General features: G+C 45.3%; 1 protein-coding gene across 4 annotated transcripts in view; it reads right to left on the reverse strand.

Moving 5' to 3' along the window:
• Nucleotides 1-25181, reverse strand: part of Snx10 (sorting nexin 10) — a 64421-nt gene that overhangs the window by 19106 nt on the left and 20134 nt on the right. For 2 of the 4 annotated variants that reach the window (XM_048440349.3, XM_048440345.3), the window contains exon 2: nt 12413-12458. In XM_048440349.3, coding sequence (XP_048296306.1) covers nt 12413-12436 — 24 coding nt within the window. In that variant the 5' untranslated portion in view covers nt 12437-12458. Of the gene's footprint in view, nt 1-12412; nt 12459-20721; nt 20819-23716; nt 23797-25181 lie in introns of those variants that run through there. The other 2 variants (XM_048440348.3, XM_048440347.3) reach the window with 2 other exon arrangements.

The following is a 25181-nucleotide window of genomic DNA, read 5'->3' on the forward strand; positions in this document are numbered from 1 at the left end:
TAATACTTCAGAGCCTTTTTTTGACTCTTCTAATTTTAAAAGAAATTAAAACAATTTCATTGGCCCTCAAAAGTAGCATTGCCCTTGGCACTGTGCCCAATGGAGGACTTGAGGGATGGCTCCGAGTCACCACGTCCCGTGGAAGCCATGCCCAGATGAGTCAAACAGAAGCCAACATTTCCAACCACTCAACGTCACGCATTAACAGCAGATGGAAAACACTGGTCTGCTACTGAAATGGCATGTCTTCACACAGCGAAAACCAGGTGAAAGCTGGGCATGGGGGCTCAGACCTATAATCCCAGCACTCAGGAGGCAGAGGCACGATTGCCGTGAGTCCAGAGCCCACGGGTCATACACTGAGTTCCAAAGCAGCCAGTCTACAAGGTGAGACTCTGCCTCAAAAACAAACCCACAGTCAAAGAATGGGAAGGAAGGGCAGACACATGAGTCAACATAACACATATGTGTGATCTGGGATAAAAGCAAGGTATGTCTGGACGGTGAGTGCCACTGTCACGGCAATGCCACATATGCCCAGCCACACACCATATCACTCATCCTCTATGGCGACCATATAAGTGGTTCTAAAGTCAATACATGAATGTTTTTCTCACCCCGCTTCTCCGCTTTTGCCCCGTTGCTGCCATACCAACGTTGAACAGAAGTTCTCGTCAAAAAAATACAAGTAAATTCTGGATCACCCAGCTCCTAAAATTATGAAGTCACCAAGCCTCGCCTTCCGCCTCTGGAAATGGGAAGAATGTCTGTCTAGCTGTTAGGTAGATCAAATAACAAAACACTACTGAAAACATCGGGAGTGCTCCATTAACGCCAAACAAATATAAAGCAAATCGCACACAGGGAGAAAGAAGGCTGATGAGCGCAGATCATGGAGCCTTCCACACACTGACATTATGAAGTAAGAAAATCTACCGCAGGCCTTGTGAGTGAGGCAGGGGAAACTATAAACAGGAAATATTGCACCAAAAAATAATCAACTTTGGAAAAGGGAGGGGGGACAAGGAAATCTAACTCGGTCTAGTGATACATACCCATGATCCCAGCACTCAGGGAGAAGAGGCAGCAGGACCATCTTAAATGCAAAGCTAGCCTGGTCTACACAGTAAGTACCCAGCCAACCAGGGCTACAGTGTGAAATTTGTCTCTCATCATCACCATCATTATCATCAAGGGCCCCTTCTTCCCTCCAAATCAGGATCTCACTATGTAACCCAGACAGCTTGAACTCTAAATCCTGACTCAGGCTCCCCGCAACCCACATTTTATTTTTTTAGTAAAAATTGTTGATTTAGGAACTTAGTAACAAACACCCTGATAGTGTAATTCTTTAGCAAAACGTGGCCTTAAGGTTGAACTGCATTTGTCAAACAGGCTCTTCACAATGTATGCACTGGGAGACACAGCTCAGGGACAAGCTATGGGAAGGACTCTCCTCCCAGCAGGATGGAACCTAATTTTTGCCTAGAGACGAGCAGGAGAATATTCTAAAGCCATGCCAGGACACAGAAATGCATTTGTTCTTGTTGCTGTTTTGTTTGTTTTTTGTTTGTTTGTTTGTTTGTTTTGAGACAGGGTTTCTTTGTATAGCCCTGGTTGTTCTGGAACTTGCTCTGTAGACCAGACTGGCCTTGAACTCGCAGAGATCCGCCTGACTGTCTCTTTGAGTGCTCGGACTAAAGTCCTAAAGTCGTGCACCACTACCACCCCAGCACCCCGGCCATCAGAAACGCATCTTAAATGTACACCCAGAATGCACCGTAGCACTAAACATCTATCTATATTATTCTTCCAGCACTGACAGTCTTTAGCCTGGCTGATGTGTTCGCTGGCTAGTTTTTATCAACTTGACATGAACTAACTAAGTCCAACGGGGAGAAGGAACTTTAATAATGGAACTGCCCGCATATGACTGGCCTGTAGGCATGTCTGGGGACATATTATTGGTTGACTAACATAGAAGGGTTCAGTCCACTATGGGAGATGCCACTCCTGGGCAGGGGGACCTAGGCCGATTAGAAAAGGTAGCTGAACCAGGCAGACGTGTGGTTGTACACATCTTTAATCCCAGGACTTGGGAGGCAGACACAGGCGATTCTCTTGAGTTTGAGGCCAGCCTGGTCTGCAAAGCGAGTTCCAGGACAGTCAGAGCTGTGACACAGAGAAACCCTGTCTCAAAAAAAGAAAGAAAAGAGAAAAGGCAACTGAAGGAGGACAGGGGAACAAAACAAGGTAGCGAGAAGTCAGTTCCTCCATGGCTTTAGCTTTAGCTCCTGCTTCAACTTCCTGCAGTGATGGACAAGGATCTGGGAGTTGGAGACGAAATAAGACCTTTTCTCCTTAAGCTGGTTTTGGTCAGTGGTTTTAAGGTTTGGGTATGTTCGTTTGTTAGTTTGTTTTATCACAGCAATGAAACCCAAGCTAGAACAACTGGGGCGCTAAGCAGCACTGTCCTTTTGTGGGGAGTAAGCTCACATTCTCTCTCTGCTCTCCGCTGTTGCTGCGCCCCTGCGAGCCATACCAGGCTGCTGTTCCCACGCCCCTGCGAGCCATACCAGGCTGCTGTTCCTGTGCCCCTGCGAGCCATACCAGGCTGCTGTTCCTGTGCCCCTGCGAGCCATACCAGGCTGCTGTTCCCTTACAGACTTATTTCTGGTCTAGGGTGGCCACACACACACACACACACACACACACACACACACACATACACACGGGCTGGCAATTCCTAGCACTTCATTCCAGTCCAGACATCTTTGCACTGTACCAAGTCTCCAGCCTCGACCCACCGGAAGTCCCATGCTCCCCACACCATTCTGTCCCTCAACTCAATACCACCATAGCCCCAGCCAGTCTCAGTTTCCAACCCCAGACTTCTCTGGCTGACTGCTCTAGCACACACTGGTCCACTCTGTATGACAAACCTCCCAAGGAACTTTCTTTTGTGTACCTATACCCTTCCCAGTACAACGCACCCCCCGACAAAGACAGAGCCTCCTAGCACAGAAAGCTAAAGAAACATACAAGGCTCAGTCTTCCAGCTGCTACAGAAGTGGTGATCATTGCTGAGGAGAGCAGACTCCATCACAGCGACCTAAGGTCAGGCAGGGAGCTCCAGGGCTGCCCTGTGTGTGTGTGCCGTCATTCGTATCCTTGAAGAAGCTGGTCTTCCTGCCTACATCACTAACATCAGGCCGTTTTCTTCTTTCTTCTGCTTCCCACCCCAACTTTTCCTTTCTCTCTTTCTGCTCCCTAATCCAATCATTTTTTTTAAACACACCTGAGTCTGCATTCTTCGGCACCTCCTGGTGTGATTTATTGGACTGTCCTTGAAGCACCACGTGCTCCCTGGCTCTCAGAGCTGTCCTGTGCTAACAAACGGGCCTCCTCTCCTGGAGCCAACCTTAAGCAACCTGGCCTGGCTCTCAAGACATCAATGTCTGGCCCCTCCAGCGTACCCACTGACAGTCAGCCAATCCGTAAGTGCCTGCAGGGATGAGAGAATCGCCTGGGGGGTGGGGGGAACACTAAATTCAACTTCAGCTGAAATAAAAACCTCTTCCACCTGGCCTCTTGGACACCACTTATCATTCGGTAAGGAATTTCATAGATGGCCTCAGGTTTATCTTAATTTACCAATCCTATCCTCCAAGGGTGTTGCCAATTAACAGCGGAAGGTGACTGGCGCAATGCCGAAGATCTACGAGGGTAAACTGTCTCCGAGCAACCTGAAGAACTTCAGAAACGCCTATTTACATAGAAATAATTGAAAATCATCCTGATGCCCTTAGTAACTTCATCCCCGAAGACTCGTGCCAGGCAGCAATTTGTTAGCCTGGTTGGAGTTAAAATATGTACTAGAACGTCATAAAAGCGCATTTATTTTAAAATATTCCGTAATTCAGATGGGCCTCCCCTCCCCCACCCTGCAATTAGTAGGAATTAGTGAAGTTTCAACACACTTCCAGCTATGAACAGCATGCCCAGACAGCCGAGGTTCACCTATAATCTCTTAATTAGAGGCATCCCTCACGACCTGCCCACCATCCCTCACGCGGATGCTGGCAAGCTGTCAGCCACAAAGGACAGCCCTATGTCCCATACCTGGAATCACATGGATTTCCTATGGAAACGGCTTCCAAAGCCGCTGTTAGTCAATTTAATGACCTTATTAAACACTTTAATGACTTCTTGGGCCTAATGACTGTATCTACTATGAAAGGAACCGCCAGGAGGAGTAGAATTAAAAATTTAAAGTAACGGATCCCTTCTGCACTCCATGAGAAAACAGGCCATGAGGTCCGTGAAAATCCAGTCACTGGGTACTCTTTGATCTCCATGACCCCTGTTTCTCCCTGACCCCTGCCCCAGGTGCAGCCTTATCTGTCCGCCTTGTCTCTTCTTCCCTAACAGCTGGGTAATATTAACCCCAGCTCTACAGATAAGAGCAGCTTAAGCAACTGGCCCAAAAGTCAGATGGCCAGCAAGGCCGGGCTGCATTTATAACTCAGATTTGCCTCTTGTCCACAACCCGGACCCTGGTGGTTCCTTTAGCAGCAGTGGGGTGTCACTGTGCTCTCTTCAGGTGAGGCTGTCTGCTATTGGATAAACACTGGCTCTTTTGCGGCTGTCGCTCCCACCCAGGACACCATGTGTGGTCACTGCGTCTCCTTAGACTCCTTTTGGCCTGTGGCACTTGCACGGTTTTGATGACCTTGCTACTTCTGAGAACTTGTTGGGTCTTTTGTAGGTGTTCCTCAGCTGGGGTGTACCTGGTGCTTGTCCCGGGACTAGACTGGAGTTCTGGGTGTTTGGAAGGAAGATTACAGAGTTAACGGTCCCTCTCTCATCATATCCTAGGCACCCGCAGTCACTGCGATTCCCCACTGCTGTGTACTGTGATCACGTGGCTGAGCAGTGACTGACGGGCCTTCCCATCATGGATGTACTGCTTCTTGTCTGTTAATAAATGTGAAGATAAATTTGCGTTGATTGTTTTTCTAGTCACTTCTAGTTTAGTTGTAGCTGGCAAAGTAGTTCTTAAAATGTATTCGAATGCTGACCTGGAAGTGAGAGAGGTTGAATGACAAATTCTATATGGTCTCCATTTTCTAAAAATGCACACCCACAAGTACAGGAAAGGGCTGGAAAGCGATAGCCCAAGCTTCCGTCTTTTCCTTAGAACCTATGTCCTACAGGGAACAAATCTTTTAAAAATCTGGGAAATGGAAATAAAGTCTTTCTTCAGGACTTGGACAGAATAAAACAGACCCTCAAGTGATTGTTACACAAATGGGCTCAGAATGCTAACACCGTGGGAACCTGCCGTGTGGGGAAGGATTAAAATTCCAGGCTGCTTTCTTTTCATACTGAAACTGGACTTCACTTTTAAATTTTATTTACTTTTATGCATAAGGGTGTTTTGGTGGGATGTACGTCTGTGCACCACATGTGTGCCTGGTGCAGGAAGGAGCCCAGAAGAAGGCATTAGATCCCTACGACTGCAGTTACAGATGCTGGAAATTGAACCCAGGTCCTTAGGGAGAGCAGTCAGTGCTCTTCCCCACTGTGTCATGGCATCAGCCCTGGAAAGTGTCCTATTCTTCAGTAGGAAAACTAAGTAACTGGGTAGAATGCCAGAGGCTGGGAATCAGAGCAAAGGGCGAGGGAATACGAAAGGAAGAGAGAGAAGAGTAGAACTTACGTTTAAGGGAGGGATAAAGAGCTCAAGGCAGGGCTGGAGAGATGGCTCAGAGGTTAAGAGCACTGACTGCTCTTCCAAAGGTCCTGAGTTCAATTCCCAGCAACCACATGGTGGCTCACAACCATCAGTAATGAGATCTGGTGCCCTTTTCTGGCATGAAGGCATACATGCAGGTTTAAGAAAAAAAAAGTTAAAATTAAAAATAAAAAAGCTCAAGGCACTATTCTCCATTTTTTAGTGGCATTCATTAATTTAAACCTTGGTCAGTTTCCAGCCAGTAGCCCAATATCAAAAGCTACACCCCCGTGGTTTGGGGCAGCGGGGTGCAGCTCAGAGGTAGAGTGCTGCATGTTCTCCAGTCCTGGCACTACAAAGACACAAGCAAAAGTAAGACTGCCAAGCTGGGTACCGTGGTGTGCACCTACTAACTCCCAGCACTTGGGAGGCCTATGTAGAGGATCACCGTGCGTTTGAGGCCTCCCTAAGCTAAAGAGTGAGAATGAGGCCAGTCTGGCCTACATGGTGAGACCTTGCCTCCAAATTTAAACAAAAACTTGCTGCTCTTTCTTAAAGCAAGTCCAAAATGTCTCCGTTGGTAAGCAAGCCTTGAGCGTATCCACACTACCCATCCATTCCTTGAGACTGTTCATCCAACATGGCTGCAGGTCCTTCCCTTCTCTGTAACACTCTTTCCTCCCTCCCTGAACTGGCTGGTTTTAGGTGTCAACTTGACACAAGCTAGAGTCATCAGAGAGGAAGGAGCCTCAGTTGAGAAAATGACTCCACGAGATCCAGTTATAAGGCATTTTCTCAATTAGTGATCAACGTGGGAGGGCCTAGCCCATTGTAAGGGGTGCCATCCCTGGGCTGGTGGTCCTGGGTTCTGTAAGAAAGCAGGTTGAGCAAGTCAGGGGAAGCAGGCAAGCAGACAGCTCTCCTCCATGGCCTCTATATCAGCTCCTTCCTCCAGAATCCTGCCCTGTTTTGAGTTCCTGTCCTGACTTATTTCAGTGATCATGAGCAACATGTAAGCCAAATAAAACCTTTCCTTTCCAGCTTGCTTTTTGGTCATGGTGTTTTGTAGCAGCAATAGAAACCCTAACTAAGACACCCAGCAATGGGGTCCTGGTGGCACATGGAACTCCTTGGGACACTTAGACTTGTCCTGTTCTGGGTCCCTGCCAAAAACACTCAAGCCAGGTCTGGTAGCACAGGCCTTCAATCCCAGCACTCAGGAGACAGAGGCAGGCAGATCTCTATAGTTCAAGGCTAACATGGGCTACATAGTGAGTTCCAGAACAGCAAAGGCTATGTAATAAGATCCCATAGCAAAAAACCAAAATAATCAAAATATAGAACTCACTCAAGTGGTTACGGGTGATTACCTATGAGCTGCTGCTATTCCCCAACATGAAATATGGACACTTTGAAGAAGAAAAATCCTTATCTTTAAGGTAAGTCTCTAGATCAGTGGTTCTCAGCCTTCCTAATGCTGTGACCCTTTAACACAGTTCCTCATGTTATGGTGACCCCACACCATAAAATTATTTCATTGCTACATCTTAATTTTGCTATAATTTTGCTACTGTTATGAATCATCATGTAAATATCTGATATACAGGATATCTGATATTTTTTAAAAGAATGATTATGTATATACCATTCTGCCTCCATGTATTCCTGCACGCCAGAAGAAGGTGCCAGATCTCATTACAGATGGTTGTGAGCCACCATGTGGTTGCTGGAATTGAACTCAGGACCTCTGGAAGAACAGTCAGTGCTCTTAACCACTGAGCCATCTCTCCAGTCCCCAGATATCTGATATTTGACCCCAATGGGGTCTTGACCCACAGGTTGAGAACCACGGCTCTAAAGGGAGCCTACAGTTATCATGCTTCAGGAAGTAGGGAGATACACAGGTGTAGACAAATACACAGGCAGGAAGACAAGCCTTACCCCCTAAGAGGGGTGTTCCAGTTACACCAGCAGCTGAGGAAGAAGCCCAGCACCCTCATGGGGGAAACAGCATCCAATGGTCAAGAACAGGATCTGAGTCTCCAGGAAACAGTGTCCCACAAAGGGGAGCAGCTCCTTTACCCCTTCAGGAAAGAAGCTCCCTGAAGCAGGGGACAAAGGTCCTCAGTGCAGCAGAGAAATCAAACAGCTCTTCCTGGGCATTAGAACATAAAAAAGGACAAAAACCCCTGACTCCACAGAAGACGCTGTCTGAAATGTGTCCCCTGTCACACTCACCTGCCTTTCCATTTAAATTCTGGGTTCTGTCTCATTAAACACAAGGGTTGATTCAGTTGGGTCCGTCTAATTATTCTTATTAAAATATGTAACCATAATATTTTAATTGTAAATTAAAGTTGCATGCATGAATGAGTCTGAATTCATTTTAATTTTATAATGGCCCAATGCCAGGGCCTTTTTATAGGGACAATCCATCAGCTGAGGTACTGCTCTCCTGGGAATTCAAACCAATGTGCAAATGGAACATATTTAACTAACAAGGGGGACTCCCACTCCCTTCTCTCCTCTTGCTAGATTTACTGTGGTAATAAAGCTGTTTCGACAAGAGAGACTACATTTCCCAAATCTTTAAAAAAAAAAATAATAATAACCAAACCTCGAGGCTGGCACCACCAGTTCTGTAGAGCTGGCATGCCACTCCTGCCCATCTGCATCCTGAACAAAGATGGCAAATAGGTCCTAATCCCCATTCCAATCTCATGATTAATTAGTAATGGCTGCTATCTATGGGCACCACCTGGAAAGTGCTTATACAAACACTGGTCGAGCTTCTAGAACAATCCGTGATACTACACCTGACCCTTACATACGTGATTGGGGGATCTTGACTGAACGACAACCAATAGTTACGCTCTACAGACTCGGAGCCTCAAGCTGGCCTTGTGAGGGTAGAGTGCTCTTGGGGCAATCAAGGATATGAAAACACCTTTTGAAAATGAAGCTGTCAGAAGTCTCTTTCTGCCCCCCAACTGAGGACTGAAGGAAGAGAAAACATCAGCCCCCTTCAACAATGTATGAAGGCCAGCAAAGCAGGAGGGTGGTACTAGGTATAGCCCCGGGGACAAGACTGTGCCGAGCTGTCAGGGCTCCAAAGTAAACCTGGTAAAGGGGAGCAAGACGAGCCCTGGAGCTGGGGAGAAGTGGGACTGGAGAAAGACTTCGGGGCTGCAGGTACCTAGACTCCAGGTGCAGGGAGTCTGGCTGTGCGGTGCCGGCTCAGCACTCAGGGCCCTGTGGAGAATGGACACACAGCTGATTTATACTCTAGTACACCCTGGATCTCACTTCTCTATAATTATTTCTTACTGACAAAACACTAGATTTTGGAACACCGTCTCTCCATCTATATGCGGAATGTTATTTCCCTTTTCCATTGAAGGAATTGCCATTTTTAAATTCATTAATGATATTATATTATTATACAGTCATTTATCAGAAAGGGCATCTTCAAGATCATTGATATGCTATCTTTATACAGTTGGTTCAATAGCTAATATTGATTATTAGCTTGGCAGGACCTGGAATTACCCTGACAGACCTCCAGGCAGGTCTATGAGGGATTATCCTGACTAGGTAAACTGAGGTAGGAGGTCTCACCCTAAATGTGTGTGTCACCATTCCCGAAGTTTGGGTCTGGACTGCATAGAAGGAACAAAGTTGAACAAATTGGGGTGAGGAGTAACAGCTCAATTGGCAATGTGTCCGTCGTGCAAACATAGGAAAGACATGTGTTTGTTCCCTGGATTGGTGGCAGAAGGACATGGTGGCACAAACCTGTAATCCCAGCACTGGAGGAAGAGACAGAGAATTCCACGGTTCGCCAGCCAGACAGTCTATCATAACTGGCACGTTCCAGGCCGAGTGAGAGACCTTGTCCCATAAAACTAGGTAGAAAGTACATGAGGAACAAACAACACCTGAGGCTGACTCCTGGCCTCCACATCCACATGTACATGCATAACTGCACACACACTCAGAAACACACACACACACACACACAGAACAAATGAATGAAGCCAAGTGTGGTGGCACACACCTTCAGTCCCAGTACTTAGAAGGCAGAGCGGAATCTTTGTGAGTCCAAGGCCAGTCTGCTTTACATAGCGAATTCTATGACAGCCAGAGCTATAGTGAGACCCTGTCTCAGATAGATAGATAGATAGATAGATAGATAGATAGATAGATAGATAGATAGATAGATAGATAGATAAAAAGAAAGCTAGATAAATAAGAATAACGGAATCAACCAACAACCACAAGCTTCTTACAACTAGGGCATAGCTCAGTTGAGAGAGTATTTGTCAACCATATATAAAACCCTGGTCTGATCCCTAGCAATGCATAAACTATACTTGTAATCTCAACACTCAGGAGGTGGACACATTAGCTATATATATCAAAGTCAAGATCATCCTGGACTACATAAAGTTCAAAATTAGGTTTTTTGTTGCTTTTATAGGTGAACACACACACACAATGAAAGAATTTTTTGTTTTTTTGTCTTTTTTTTTTTTTTTTTAGTTTTTCAACACAGGGTTTCTCTGTAGCTTTTAAACCTGGAACTAGCTCTTGTAGACCAGGCTGGCCTCAAACTCACAGAGATCCACCTGCCTCTGCCTCCCGAGTGCTGGGATTAAAGGTGTGCACCACCACTGCCCGGCTGAAAGAAAAATTTTAACTGTGACTTTGGAACAGTGCTCTTGGTGGACACAGCTGCTCAGACAGTGATATCAGACTAAGGCAGTAGTAGTAAGGAATTCACCCCGCCCAAAAAGGGGACAAGACTTTGCCCTCTGAAGCTGCAAGTTCTCGCTAGACCTGTAGTATCCTGCCTTAGTATGGTTTTGGCTCCTGGACTAACTAACTACATCTAACTACATGACCATCATGGGCTGTTGTAGTACTTCTGGCTTTCAGAAGAAATGGAGACTACATATAGTGTCTGCCTCCCATACCCATGGGTTCTGCATCCAAGGATTCAACCAAAAACATGCCAAAAGTAGTTGAAAACAGAGCCTGGGAAGATAGATCAGTCTAGAAAGTTTTTCCAGGCAAGCATAAAGACCCGGGTTTGAGTCCTAGCATCCACTTAAAAATCAGGTCACAGTGGGGGCTGGAGAGATGGCTCAGAGGCTCATTGCCTGCTCTTCCAAAGGTCCTGAGTTCAATTCCCAGCATCCACATGGGGGCTCACAACCATCTGTAATGGGGTCTGGTGCCCTCTTCTGGCCTGCAGGCATACACACAGACAAAATATCGTATACATAATAAAATAAATAAGCATTTGAAAAAAGGTCACAGTAGCTTACATTTGTAATCCCAGTTCTGGGGAGGTAGAGGAGAATTGCTGGGGCTCGATGGCCAGCCACTTTAACCTAATTGATAGGCCCCAGAGAAAAAACGAGTCTCAACGCACAAGTCAGACAGTCATCTGAGGGATAACACCCAAGGCTGGCCTCCACACACATGTACATGGACCCACACACATGTACCAGCGCACACACAATTGGAAGAAGGCTGGGCTATCCTGGGCTACACAGTACATTTGTACTAGATATATACAGGCTTTTTTCCCGGTCATCCTCCCCTCAGTGATATAAAATAACTATTATCACAGCATTTACATTGCATTTGGCATTATAAGTCTTCTAGAGATGACTGGACATGGTGACACACACCTGTAACCCTACTCCTGGGGAGGCAGAAGCAGAAGGATCAGAGTCAAGCCCAGTCTTGGCTGTATAGTGAATTCAAAGCCAGCCTGGTACCCTGCCTTAAAAGATTGGATAAATAAATAAAGTACATAAATACTTGGAAGGATTGGGCAGGTTGTATGCAAATACTGCACCATTTTATATAAAAGGTTTGAGCATCCTGAGACACTGGTGAGTACTTTCCTAGATAGAACCAATCCTTCTGGGTAGTGAATTACACTATCCCAGGAAACTGGACTTTGGAGGCCTTAAGTCCAGGACTCATGCACTGGAGAGATGGCTCAGCAGTTAAGGGCATTGCCTGCTCTTCCAAAGGTCCTGAGTTCAATTCCCGGCAACCACATGGTGGCTCACAACCATCTGTAATGAGGTCTGGTGCCCTCTTCTGACCTGAAGGCATGCATGCAGACAGAATATTGTATACATAATAAATAAATAAATATTTTTTAAAAAAAAGTCCAGGACTCAGTCAAGAAAAGATAATCTTGCTTGAGTTGTGTGGGAAACAAACAAACAAAAGCAAAACAACCACCGAGCTCTGGAAGACACCAAACAGGTCAGACTGAAACTAATGGCAGACATGTTCCTGGGTCCCTACTCAAAGCTGGCAGTACCAAGGATAGCAGGGCAGAAAACCAAGAAAGACGTGCTCAGATGGAGGATGGGGTCAGAACCCGGGAGAACTCTGGGCCTGGGAGCCAGTGTTTAGGCAGACAAGTGGCGGACAGAGTGCACTATAGCTCCGTCACAGACTAGAAAGGGAATGTTGTGGATCTGTCTACAGTGGGGACAGGGAGATTCTGTCTTCCTTCAGCCCCTTCCAAGATATCACCAGCTCCTAGTTACTACTTGGACCAATCTGTGATAAGCCAAAATTCATGGGTTATTTATTTGCAGGTTTTCAGCCCAGACTTCCACACACGAACAGGTAGTGTCTTACCTCTTTCTGTTGTTCGGGAAACATCTTCAGCTCAGGCCCAACCAACCTGAAAAATAAGGTATCATCAATACTAGTGACACCAAGCTTCCATTCTAGAGTCCTCCATGTTCCTCAGACTCTGCAACCTGTGAAAATGAAACTTTCATTCACAACTTCCCATCCCCCTCCCTCCAGACCTATGAAAACAGATGATTAAAATGTGTGCTATGTGGTTAAGAGAGATAGAGTCCTCAGAGGGTAGGATTGAATTGTGACTGCCAAAAAGACCACTGCCAGGATCTGTGACTATAGTGATATTTTATTTGTGTTTTAATAAATAAAGCTTCCTAAAGATCAGAAGAGCAAAGATAATCCACTAGAGGTCAGGCAGTGATGGCACACACTTTAATCCCAGGATGTGGGAGACACAGGCAGATGGACCTCTTGTGAGTTCAAGGCCACACTGGGCTATATAAGATCACTGCAGAAACAGATCCAGGTGGTGGTGCCTCACCTTTAATCCCAGTACTAGGGAGTCACATGCCTTTAATCCCAGCACTAGAGGAAATATAAAATGAGAGGAGAGAGAGGCTTAGTAACCTTAGTTTGCGATCGCCCAAGCCTTGGTTGAGGTAAGAGTTTAACTGCTTTGCTTTTCTGGTTTTCAGACTGAACCCCAATTTCTGTCTCTAGATTTTTATTATTCATGCTATATGTGAATGTGGCTTTATTTGGAAATACAGTCTAAAATGCACAGATACAGTCTTTCTAGCTTACTTAAGTGGATCCTAAGCCTAATGACAAGACTCCTTTTTGAGTTGGGAGATAGGGTCTCTCATACCCCCAGGCAGGCCTCAAATTCCCTATGTAGCTGATCCTGATCCTCCTGCTTCTACTATCCAAGTGCTGGGTTTAAACGTGTCCACCACACCTAGTGACAAGCATCCTCCTAAGAGAAAGAGGAGGACCAGGTGTGGCTCATGCCTGTAGTCCCGGTACTTAAGAAACAGAAGCATTAGGATTGCCATGAGTTCTAGGTCAGCCTGAGCTACAGAGTGAGCCCTGAAGGGAGGGGACAAGGAAGGATCCTTTCCTAAATTTCTAGAGGGAGGAACATCCTGCTAAGACCTCAGCTTTGAACTCCTAGCCTCCAGAATTGTGTAAGAATACATTTCTGGCCGGGCAGTGGTGGCGCACGTCTTTAATCCCAGCACTTGGGAGGCAGAGCCAGGTGAAATCTCTGTGAGTTCAAGGCCAAGCTGGTCTACAAGAGCTAGTTCCAGGACAGGTTCCAAGAAAAACCCTGTCTCAAAAACAAAAACAAAAACAAACAAACAAACAAAAGAACATTTCTGAGGCTTGAAGGACAGGATGCTAGTACAAAAGAGACCTATACGGAGTGATCCAGAAAGACGACCTACAGATACAACTGGGAACGAGGGGACTCGTGCATTTGAACAGACCGAGTTCCTACCTTATGCCCTGTGCTGACCTAGACATAAGCAGAATGCAAAGCAGGCTCATCCTGGGAGATAACGATATAATTACAGTAGGGGGACAACATGAAAAGGACAGGGCAGGGAATCCGGGACAGGAATGGGAGGGCATACACCACAGATGAACCTGGAGGCCATTATGTCATCGTAAAAACACAAAAATGCAGGAAATGTCTACAGTTGTCACAGACAGAAGCAAAATGGTGGCTTCTGGGAGGTGGCAAGGGGAGGTATTGTTAAAGAATTCTGGAGATTGGCTGTACGTTGTCTATGAGCAACTGAATCTCAACAAACAAACCATTTGTATAATTGCAAATGGTTATAGTAAATCTTATATATATTATATATTTTATAATACATAATTTATATTCATATATGTATATTGTGTGTGTGTCCCCATCCTGTTCTACTGCATTTCTCCAACAAAGCAGAACTGTGGGGCTTTTGTGTGGCTCCACCCTGTGAGGGAGAACTGAGCATGCTCACTGCATTGTGTAGCCGAGGATGGCCCAAGCTCTCTAAGTGAAGGAATGAGCACAAGTATGACTTCAGTTCCGACCCACCTGCTTCCCAACTCCAGTGTCTAAAGCTGGCTCCGTGGGGATGTAACATAGACAAGTGGGTCAGAGGTGAGGACTTCCCCCCATTAAGTATGGGTGGATTCAGACCTAACCCTGGAGTGGAAAAGGCCTTTCTAAGCCACAGGGAGAAATTAGTGGGTTTTGTGTTAAGGAAACACGTTTTCTCTCTCTTTCATTGGCTGATTTAAGAGAGAGAAGGGAGGTGGCTCAGTCAGTAAAGGACCATACAAGCATGAAGTCCTCAGTTTGAGTCTAGCACCCAGATATGATGGTATGCATTTACACTCCCAGCTCTGACGAGGCAGGGGCAGGCAGATCCCCTGGGAAGAGAGGCAAAGAAGAGGAGATAGTCTTAACTATCTGCTGAGGGCCCCTGTGTTCAAGGCCCAGCTCCAAGTTCCGTGCTCCCTAGAAGTAGCGGATCTTTAGGAGACGGGGATTAGTTCAAGGAAATAGTCACTGGAGGATTTCCCTTAAGTCACTGGGACCCCAGTCCCCTCTCTTCCTACACTTCCAGCTACGAACTGTTGTCACAAGCCCTAAAAGAAACAGGATAACCCACACCTCTGAAAGCATGGGCCAAAACAAACCTCACCTGCATTTAAGGTTGTTAGCAATGATAGAAAACTGGCCAACACAGCTATTTTATTTTATTTTTTAAAGTTATATACATGAATCTTAGTATCCAGAGGGAAAAAAGAGCAGTAAGCAGGAAGGTCCCTGTGGGACAGGACCCATTTAAGGGGTTGGCTAACCATCCTGGGTCAGTCTCAGGAGAACCTAAGAAAGTGAAGAAAGGTGGCCGTTTCCAAGGCATCTGAGAACTCTGTTGGTTTGCAGTTCTCAGAAACTTATCACTTATCCCTCAAGATGCAACCTCCTGACCCCGACACCCAGCTCCTGAGAAGCATTTCCTCCAGGGAGTATACTCCCCTCCGGGAAGAAAGCTGTGTTGTGTCTATCCTGGACCCCACCATTGCTCTGCCCAGCGGGAGAAAGGCTGGTCGTGCTGGGGAGTTGACAATGTAGTCACCTTACTAGGAAATGCCTCTAGCCCAGGAGGTCCCTAAGCAATGCTACGTCACACAGACGGGTCCCAGTACCAAAGTCAGGGTATGACAGCCTACAATACAGAAATCAATCAAGAATTGGGAAAGCAGGGGCTAGAGAGATGGCTCAGTGGTTAAGAGTACTGACTGCTCTTCCAGAGGACCCGGGTTCAATTCCCAGTACCCACATGGCAGCTCACAACTATCTGAAGATCCAGTTGCAGGGGGTCTGACACCTTCACACCAATGCACATAAAATAAAGTTAAATAAACCATTAAAAATATTTTAAAAAAAAAGAAATGGGAAAGCAGCAATTGATAAAAGCACATGTCAATTTAAATCTGTGGTTCGCCTCAGGGGAGGAGAAAACCGACTGGAAAGACATCTCGGCAGTTAGGAACACTTGCTGCTCTTGTAGAGGATACAGATTTGGTCCCGGCACCCGTGCCAGTCAGCTCACAACCACCGGTGACTACAATTCCAGGGGTTGGATACACTCTTTCAGCTTCTGCAGACACTCATGCACACACAGACTACCAGGCACACACACATACACATAAATACAAGAAAATTCACAAAAATTTAAAATAGCCAAGTCAAATAATAAAAAATTCTTTCTAACCTCCGAGACAAAAGATGGACAGATCAATTCATGAAATGTTCTTGCGAATCTCCCAAAGAATATTTCTATAAAAAGGGGAGCAGAGGTTTTCAACAATCAACCCATAAAACTAAAACCAAAAAGGTATTTAAATGAAATTTACAGAAAACCTTTGGATTGGCCTGAGTCCCCTAGTAGGCTCAACAGACTGATCAAACCAGAATGCAGTCTCCAATCAGGTGCCAAGCAATCAATAAACCTTGAAATCTACACCAATGAGTCGCAAGGCTCTCTATATACGGATGAGCAAGGCCATTCTGTTTTAACCCAACAAGAAAGCAATCGATCCACTTCTTGTTCCTTGTTCCTATTTCTTGTAACGTGTTTCTTCCTTCAGGCCTTCAGCTGAGTTTGCCAGTTTCTGCCTAGTCTTCTCTGCTCAGCCCGTCAGGTTTACCATCATCTGGTCCTATTTGTGTGTGCAATACAAAGAACTGAACCCAGGATCCTACGCATGCTAGGCAGGTGTTCCATTAACTGAGCTCACCTAGTCTTTAAATAATATTTTATTTAAAATATCCCTGGTTCTTCTTCATCATCATCATCATTATAAAGCCTAGCAGTGGTGGTGCACACCTTTAATCCCAGCCCTCAGGAGGCAGAGACAGGCGGATCTCTGTGAATTTGAGAACAGCCTGGTCTATACAAAGAAATTCTGTCTCAAAAAATTAAAATTAATAATAATAAAAAATATTTTTAAAAATAGAATTCTCATACATAGCAATTCCACTTCTGATATATATTTTAGTTTTTGTTATTTTATTTTATGCATATGGGTATTCTGCCTTTATGTATGTCTGTGTACCACATGCCTGCCTGCTGCCCTCAGAGGTCAAAAGAGGAGTCAGATCATAAAGAACTGGAGTTACAGATGACTGTGATCCATGAAGTAGTTGTTGGCAATTGAACCTGGGTTCTTTAGAAGCTCAGCCAGTGCTCTTAACTACTGACCCATCTCTCCAGGCCCTGGGCATATATTTAAAAAAAATGCAAGTAGTATCTCAAGAGATATCCATACACATGTTCATAGCAGAATTATTCTCAAGGCTAAGATGGAGAAGCAATTCAAGTGTTCATAGATGGATGGAACAATAAACAAAATGTGGAGTGTGCACATGACAGCATTCAGCCTTAAAAGGAAGTAACCAGCACATGCTACTACATAGATCAGATCAGTGGTTCTCAACCTGTGAATCACCACCCCTTTGGGGGTCAAAGAACTCTCCTCTCATAGGGGTCACCTAAGACCATCAGAAAAGACAGACATTTATATTATGATTCATAACAGTCGCAAAATTACAGCTATGAAGTAGCAATGAAAATAATCTTTATGGTTAGGGTGGGGCACCACAACATGAAGAATGTATTAAAGGGTTGCAGCGTTGAGAACCACTGACATAAATGGACTTTACAGATATTAGTGAAAAACTTGGTCACAAAAGACAAATCCTTCATGATTCCACTTTTATGAGGGTTTGTGTGCATGTGTGTGTAATGTTTGTGTAAGTTCATACGTGCATGTGGGTGCACATGTGTGCAAATGGAAGCCAGAGGTTGATGTCAAGTGTCTTTCTCAATTCCTCTATCATATTTTTAGAGGCAGCGCCCCTCCCTGAACCCAGTGCTCACCACTTGTCTAGTCTGGTCAGACAGGAAGTGCCAAGGAGCCTCTTGTCTCTGCCCCCACCCTGCAGTGGAGTTACAAACATGTCACCACATTGGGCATATTACATGGATGGGGGGGTCTCCAAACTCGGGTCCTCATGTTTGCATAGCAAGGACTCTGCCAGCTGAGCTATTGCCCACACTCTCCTTGGAGGCTTTTAACCTAGTCAAATCAGTACAGGAAGTAGGCAGGGGCCAGGGAGCAAGGAGGAAATGGCACACTTTCTGTGTTCAATGTACAGACAGAGTTTCAGTTCTGCCAGACACAAAAGAGCTAGGAAGGTGTGGCACATGACATGTGTGTACTGTACTGCACATGACACATGTGTGCTGCACATGACTGAGTTGTGCATTAAATGGGTAAGATGGTGAGTTTCATGTTACATTTGCCATCACAATCAAGACTTACAATTTTTAAAAGCTCTAAAGTACACTTAAACATTTAACCTTCCTTTAACAGAAGCTCAGGGACACCAGATACCATAGCTGTTCCTTTAAAATTAAAGGTTTGGGGCTGGAGAAACAGATCAGCCATTAAGAGCACTGCTGCTCTTCCGGACGACCCAGGTTTGATTCCCAGCACACACATGGTGGCTCACAACCATCTGTAACAGCAGTTCCGTGAGATCTAACACCCTTTTCTGACCTCCTCAGGCACCAGGCACACACATGGTGCACAGACATACATGCAGGTAAAAATTCATACATGTAAAAAAATTTTAAGAGAATAAAAGTAAAGATTTGATGATAATATCCACTACTGACAAGGATCCTTAGAAATGGAAATCAAACACGATCGGTAGGAATGTGATCTATGTCAACACTGTGAAAAACAACGAGGTCCAAGCTGGGTATGGTGATGTGCACCTATTATCCCAACACGCAGAAGTCTGAGACAAGAGGATCGTGAGTTCAAGGCAGTCTGAGCTACAGAATGAGGCCACGTCTTAGAAAATTCTAAAAAGAGAATTCAACCTTATATTCCAAAAGTATTTGTAAATTGTTTATATTCCTTCACTCAGAAAATTCAACCTAAACAGCTCAGTGCAATGTGTGCAGACCAAGAGACATTCCCAGTGGTTTGCCTTAAATGATATCCTAGCACTGGAGAAACTATAGCAGGAAGATGATGCAAACACAATGTGGACCCTATCTCAACAAAAAAACAAACACAGGCATGGTGGTACACACCTTTCATGCCAGCACTGAGAAGACAGAGACAGGCAGTCTCTGAGTTCGAGACCAGTCTGGTCTACATAGCAAGTTCCAGGCCAACAAAGGATACACAAGGAGACTTTGCCTCAAAAACAAACAAACTGGGACTAGAGAAATGGTTCAATGATGGTTCCATTCCCAGTCCCCATCTGGTGGTTCATGATTTATTATATAATTATTATCTATTATATTATCTATATTATCTATCTATTATATATATTTACCTATATAACTGTTATTCCAAGGGATCCAATTCCTTCTTTTGGCCTATGTGCTCAAGACATACAGGGCACATACATGCACGCACGCAAAACATTCATACACATAAAATAGATAAATCTTTTAAAATTCAAAATAAATACAGGAACGAGAAAAATGAGTAAACAGGTAAAGGTGTTCACTGTCAAGCATGACAATCTAAATTCAATCCCCTGGACCCACATGGTAAAAGAGAACCAATTCCCTCAAGTAATCTCCATTACCAACACATGCATGTTATGGTGCGCGCATGCGCGCACACACACACACACACACACACACACACACACACACACACACACTGAAGATGTAGCCCAGTGGTATAGCATTTGCCTAACATGAATGAAAGGCTGTAGGCTCAAGCACTATTGCAAAAAAAAAAAAAAGGAAGAGAAAAAGAATGTTTGGACCCACCAGGCAACACCATTAGTGACTTTTTCATGGTATATGTTTGTTTCTTTAGTCATTTACTTAAAACTGGATATTAAGTGATCAAATAAGTGATGGTCACTTCTGGGCAGTGGAATTATGACTACTCTAAATTTCCTTCTTTTCTGCATTTTTCCCAGAACATCAAAATGAATTTGCTGCTTTTGTTGAGAAATGACTGGCTTCTTGTTTTGTTAAGACAAGGTCTCCCCCATCACCTATGCTAGCCATAGACTCAGTCTCCTGGGTGCCCGGATTGCAAGTGTCCTGGGGATGCAACTTGGGGGCCTTGCACTCTACCAACTGAGGCACATCCCCAGCTCCATATCTGTTTCTTTCAAATGGTCTGCTCAGGGTGGGCAGTGGTAGGCAGGTGGATCTCTGAGTTCAACCTGGTCTATTGAGTTACAGAGCAAGTTTCAGGACAGCCAGTGCTACACAGAGAAACCCAGTCTCGAAAGAAAGGGAGGGGGGAGGGGGAGGGAGGGAAGAGGGAGGAAGGGAGGGAAGAAGGAGGGAGGGAGGAAGAGAGAAGGGAGGAAGGGAGGGAGGGAGGGAGGGAGGGAGGGAGGGAGGGAGGGAGGGAGGGAGGGAGGGAGGGAGGAAGGGAGGAAGGGAGGAAGGGAGGAAGGAAGGAAGGAAGGAAGGAAGGAAGGAAGGAAGGAAGGAAGGAAGACTCAGGAAGCAGAGGAAGTGGATCTCTCACGGCCAGTAGAGTTTACACAGAAAGTTCTAGGCCATCCAGGACTACAGAATCAAGCACCACCCCAAAAATATCTAATGAGCTTGGCCAATTGTGTATGCCCCCTCCCCACACACAGAGGAACTAAGTTAGCTTCACTTTTCCGTGCTCCACTTCCCCATAAGATGCTCAGCTATTTTTCTAACTTAGTTTTAAAATTCAGCTGACCACTTACAGTCCTGCTTCCAAGGACACTAGATACGTCATAGTTTTCTGAGGACCAGTTGTCTCACCTGCTGGCTCCGTGGTGCTCGGAGGGTGGGGCCTGTCCGGAGCTGCACTACCTTAACACCACTTCTGTGACCCTGCCTAAGCACGGGTTGCGACATCAAGGACGAGTGTCGGATTCCAGAGAGGCCAACCCACAGGCTGCTTTGCTTCAGTTACCACCCCATAGGTTAGGTAACGACAGCACCACTGAACCAGGAAACCCTGGAGCACCATGCGCAGGCGCATTAGGGAACTGCCGCTGGAAAGTGGTTAAAGAAAACTGGAGAGGTAAGGCTGGAGGTAAGGCTAAAGGGCAGGAGGTTAGCTGTAAACAGACATGGAAGGGCTGGAGAGATGGCTCAGCGGTTAAGAGCACCAGCTGCTCTTTCAGAGGTCCTGAGTTTGATTCCCAGCACCTACATGGTGGCTCACAACCATTTATAACAGGGTCTGGTGCCTTTTTCCAGCAGGACTGTGTACATGTAGAGTACTCATACATAAAATTAAATAAAGTTTTTTAAAAAATCAAAGAGAATCTGTGGCTCTTACTGTGTGGCCTTAAAAAAAAAAGATATGGAGAAAAGGTATTAAAGCTGAACAAAGCCTGTCACAACAGGCTGAGGCATTACTGTGCCTGTGTGCCCTCCTGTGTGCCCGCCTGCGTGAGGTGCTGGGTCTGACATGGGCTGGCACAAGTTAAGCTAGACCTCTACAGTTTTGTCCGAGTCATGTTCTACTGCTGTGAGCAGGCACCATGACTAAGGCAATTTATAAAGAAAGCACTAGCAGGGCACACATTTAATCCTAGCACTCGGGAGGCAGAGGCAGGTGGATCTCTGGGAGTTGGAGGCCAGCCTAGGCTACAAGAGCTAGTTCCAGGACAGCTAGGGCTGTTACACAGAGAAACCCTGTCTCAAAAACAAACAAACAAAGCATATATATATATATACTGAACTAATCTTTTTAGGTAACAAAACTATTCTAGACTATGTCAATGGCCACCCATAACTGTGAATACACTAAAGACCGCTGAATTGTATTCTTTGATTGGTGAACTTTCTGAAACCTATCTCAATAAAGCTGTCTCTAGGGGGCTGGAGAGATGGCTCAGTGGTTAACAGCATTGCCTGCCCTTCCAAAGGTCCTGAGTTCAATTCCCAGCAACCACATGGTGGCTCACAACCACCTGTAATGAGGTCTGGTGCCCTCTTCTGGCCTGCAGATAGAATATTGTATACATAATAAATAAATATTTAAAAAAGCTGTCTCTAAAACTGCTATCCAGATGCACACAGATGCACCACACTGCACATGTGGAAGTCAGCTTTCTTTCCACCACATGGTACCTAGACATTTAATGCAGACAGTCATATTTGACAGTAAGCACCTTAATATGCTAACTTTAGGAGCCCTTAATCTGATTTATTCACACACACACACACACACACACACACAGACTCTATTTCACATGTAGCCTAAATGTGTCCTCTAGATGCCTCACTATTAGCAAGCTATGGACAAGTCAGATATAAACCTGTATTTGACAAATTTTAGTAAGAAATGTAAGTCAAAAGAGAGAACCAGAAGTGAGCCTTTAACAGTACTTTAGGAAAAGAGGAAGGCTACAGGCCTGTGAGGTCATCTAAATGGCCCTGAGCATCCTGAATGTGCTGTGATGTCATCTTATCAGTCCTGGGAGCACCACCACTGGAGTGCAAGTACCTTACTACTGAGGCAAGGAGGAGGAGTTCCTCAACTTCAAGTCTCCCTGTCCCTGGCCGGATTAAACTCATTTTCTGGGGCCAGTGTCTCCACTATTTTTCAGGATATGAAAGGGGGAGGGCAGAAACCAACTTGTCTTTTTTGAGACGGACCTCTATAGCTTAAGCTGGAGAGAGAGAGAGAGAGAGAGAGAGAGAGAGAGAGAGAGAGAGAGAACGGGCATGTACACAGAGCATGTGTGGAGGTCAGAGCACAACTTGCAAGAGTTGGTTTTCTCCTTGCATCACGTAGATCCCCGGTATCAAACTCAGGTCCATGGGCTTGGCTGCAGGGACCTTGAACTAGGATCTCTCTGACCCAACAACTCAATTTGTAAGAGACCACAGCAAGATGGGAAAGGGAAAGCACACATTAAACGTTTTTTGTTGGGTTTTGGTTTGGTTTTGTATGAAACTATGTTATAAAGCTGAAGGACTCATAATTAAAAGGACTTTCCTTTAGCCAGGCCGGGTAGTCCAGGCTCTTAATCACAGCCACTGGGAAGCAGGCAGAAGAGCACAATATCAGAGTGAGCTCAGAGTCAGCCTAGGCAATTTAGTGAGATCCTGTCTCAAAATTAGCAAAAAGGTGAGGAGGAACAGGGAAGGAGAGGTGGCTCAGCTGTTCAGAGCGTGTATTGCTTTTCCAGAGGATCCAAGTTCAATTCCCAGCACCAACATCAAGCATCTCACAACCACCTGTAACTAAAGAGATCCAATGCCTCAGACCCGCACTCACTTATACAAACCCACACAGACACCACACAGCGCGAATGAAAAATAAAATACTTCTTTAAAAAATACAAACAATGTGGTACATAGACATACATGCAGGCAAAACATCTAAACACAAAGTAAAAGTTAAAAAAAATAAAAATAAACCAGGTCATGGTTGCACACACCTTTAATCCCAGCATTCAGGGGGCAGAGGCAGGAGAATCTCTATGAGTTCGAGATCAGCCTGGTCAACAAGAGCTAGTGTCAAGCCAGGCTCCAAAGCTACTGAGAAACCCTGTCTCAAAAACATTTTTTTTAAATGGTGGTAATAAAGCTCAGAGGTAGGCGGGGCACTGGCCTAGTAGGCATGAGACTCTAGGTTCAACACCGAGTACCACACACAACTCTCCTTCTAAGATTTCATTTTTCCTAACTAGAATATACAAAGGTACTCTTTCTTTTATAAAACCACAAGAAGTATGTCTGGTAAAAAGAGAGCAGGTCTTTATGCCTTTTGTATAAAAAGCCGAAGTTCACTTGCCTTGTGTAAGACCTCCATGCTTTCTCAAATTTCAGCAATGCACGTTTCCCACAAATCTGGATGTTGCTCGTCACAGAATTCTTTGGGACCAACAAGATAGCTCAGGCAGAGGGGAGGAGGTGGAAAATTTTAATAAATAAATTAATTAATTAAAAAAGATAGCTCAGGCAGTAAAAAGCACCTGCAGCCAAGCCTAACCTCCGAGTGTGATCACCAGGACTCACAGGACGGAAAGAAACCAACCCTGAAAGTTATCTCTAACACACAAGGCCTGTGGCACAGGCCTTCTCTACCATTCCCCCAGCTGCGCAAAGGAAAGGGGAAAAAAATTAAGGTTCTTTTGTAGACCAGGCTTGCCTCGAAGTATTTTGGTGAAGGAATTCTCAAATCCTTTGCCAAGCGTGAACCCTGATGAGTTTTTCTTGGCTACATAAAATGTTAATAAATCTTCTGAGGAAATCAACATGGTGGCTCACACCTGTAAGCCAATTCTTACAAGATTCCCCCAATTCTCACACCTGTGTTCTCAGAAACTGCCTGGACTCCTGGCACTCTCGAGGCTGAGGCAGAAAACTACCTTCAGTTTTAGGCCAGCCTGGGCTACACAGTGATTCTGTGTCAAAATAATAATGGCAATGGGGGAGAAAAGCTCAATGGGAGAAACATAGTGAGGTCCAACACTCAGGAGCAGAGTGGATAGATCGAGGCCAGCCTGGTCTGCAAAGAGAGTTCCGGAACAATCAGGGCTACACAGAGAAGCACTGGTTCAAAGAAAAAAGAAGGAAAGAAGGGAGGGAGGGAGGGGGAGAGGGAAGGAAGGAGGGAAGGAAGGAAGGAAGGAAGGAAGGAAGGAAGGAAGGAAGGAAGGAAGGAAGGAAGGAAGGAAGGAAGGGCACAGTGAAAGGAACACAGAATCGACCGAGGAAATCCAGCCTGTGAGTCTTTTTCATAGGAAGCTGATCTGGTGATCTCACGAGCAATTCAATGTGCAGGGACTATCAAAATGCCTGGGCAAACTAATGCAGGAGGAAAACCAAGCCTTTATTACAGGAGCAGAGAGAGCTAGCCGAGGTTTCTAGGACCACTGCAGCTGAGGCAGGGTTATGGGTTAACAAGCTAGTTCCAGGACAGGCTCCAAAGCTACAGAGAAACCCTGTAATAGGGCAAGGCAGGAATTCCAAGCAGATAGAGGAAGAGAGAGTAGGCGAAGTTGGAGGAGAAGCCATGGAGCCACTACAGGAGATAGACACCACCGGACACCAGACAGAACCTTACCAGTAGGCCACAACCATGTGGCAATACACAGATTAATAGAAATGGGTTAAGATATAAGATCCAATAAGAAGTATAAACTAATAGGCCAGTGTTGTAATAATACAGTTTCTGTATAATTATTTCGGGTCAGGACGGCCAGCAATGAACAAGCGGCCTCCAGCTACAGAATGGTGCGCGAATGTGGTCCAAA

This window comes from Myodes glareolus, chromosome 6, assembly GCF_982192425.1.
Source record: "Myodes glareolus chromosome 6, mMyoGla1.1, whole genome shotgun sequence".
Classification (NCBI taxonomy): domain Eukaryota; kingdom Metazoa; phylum Chordata; class Mammalia; order Rodentia; family Cricetidae; genus Myodes; species Myodes glareolus.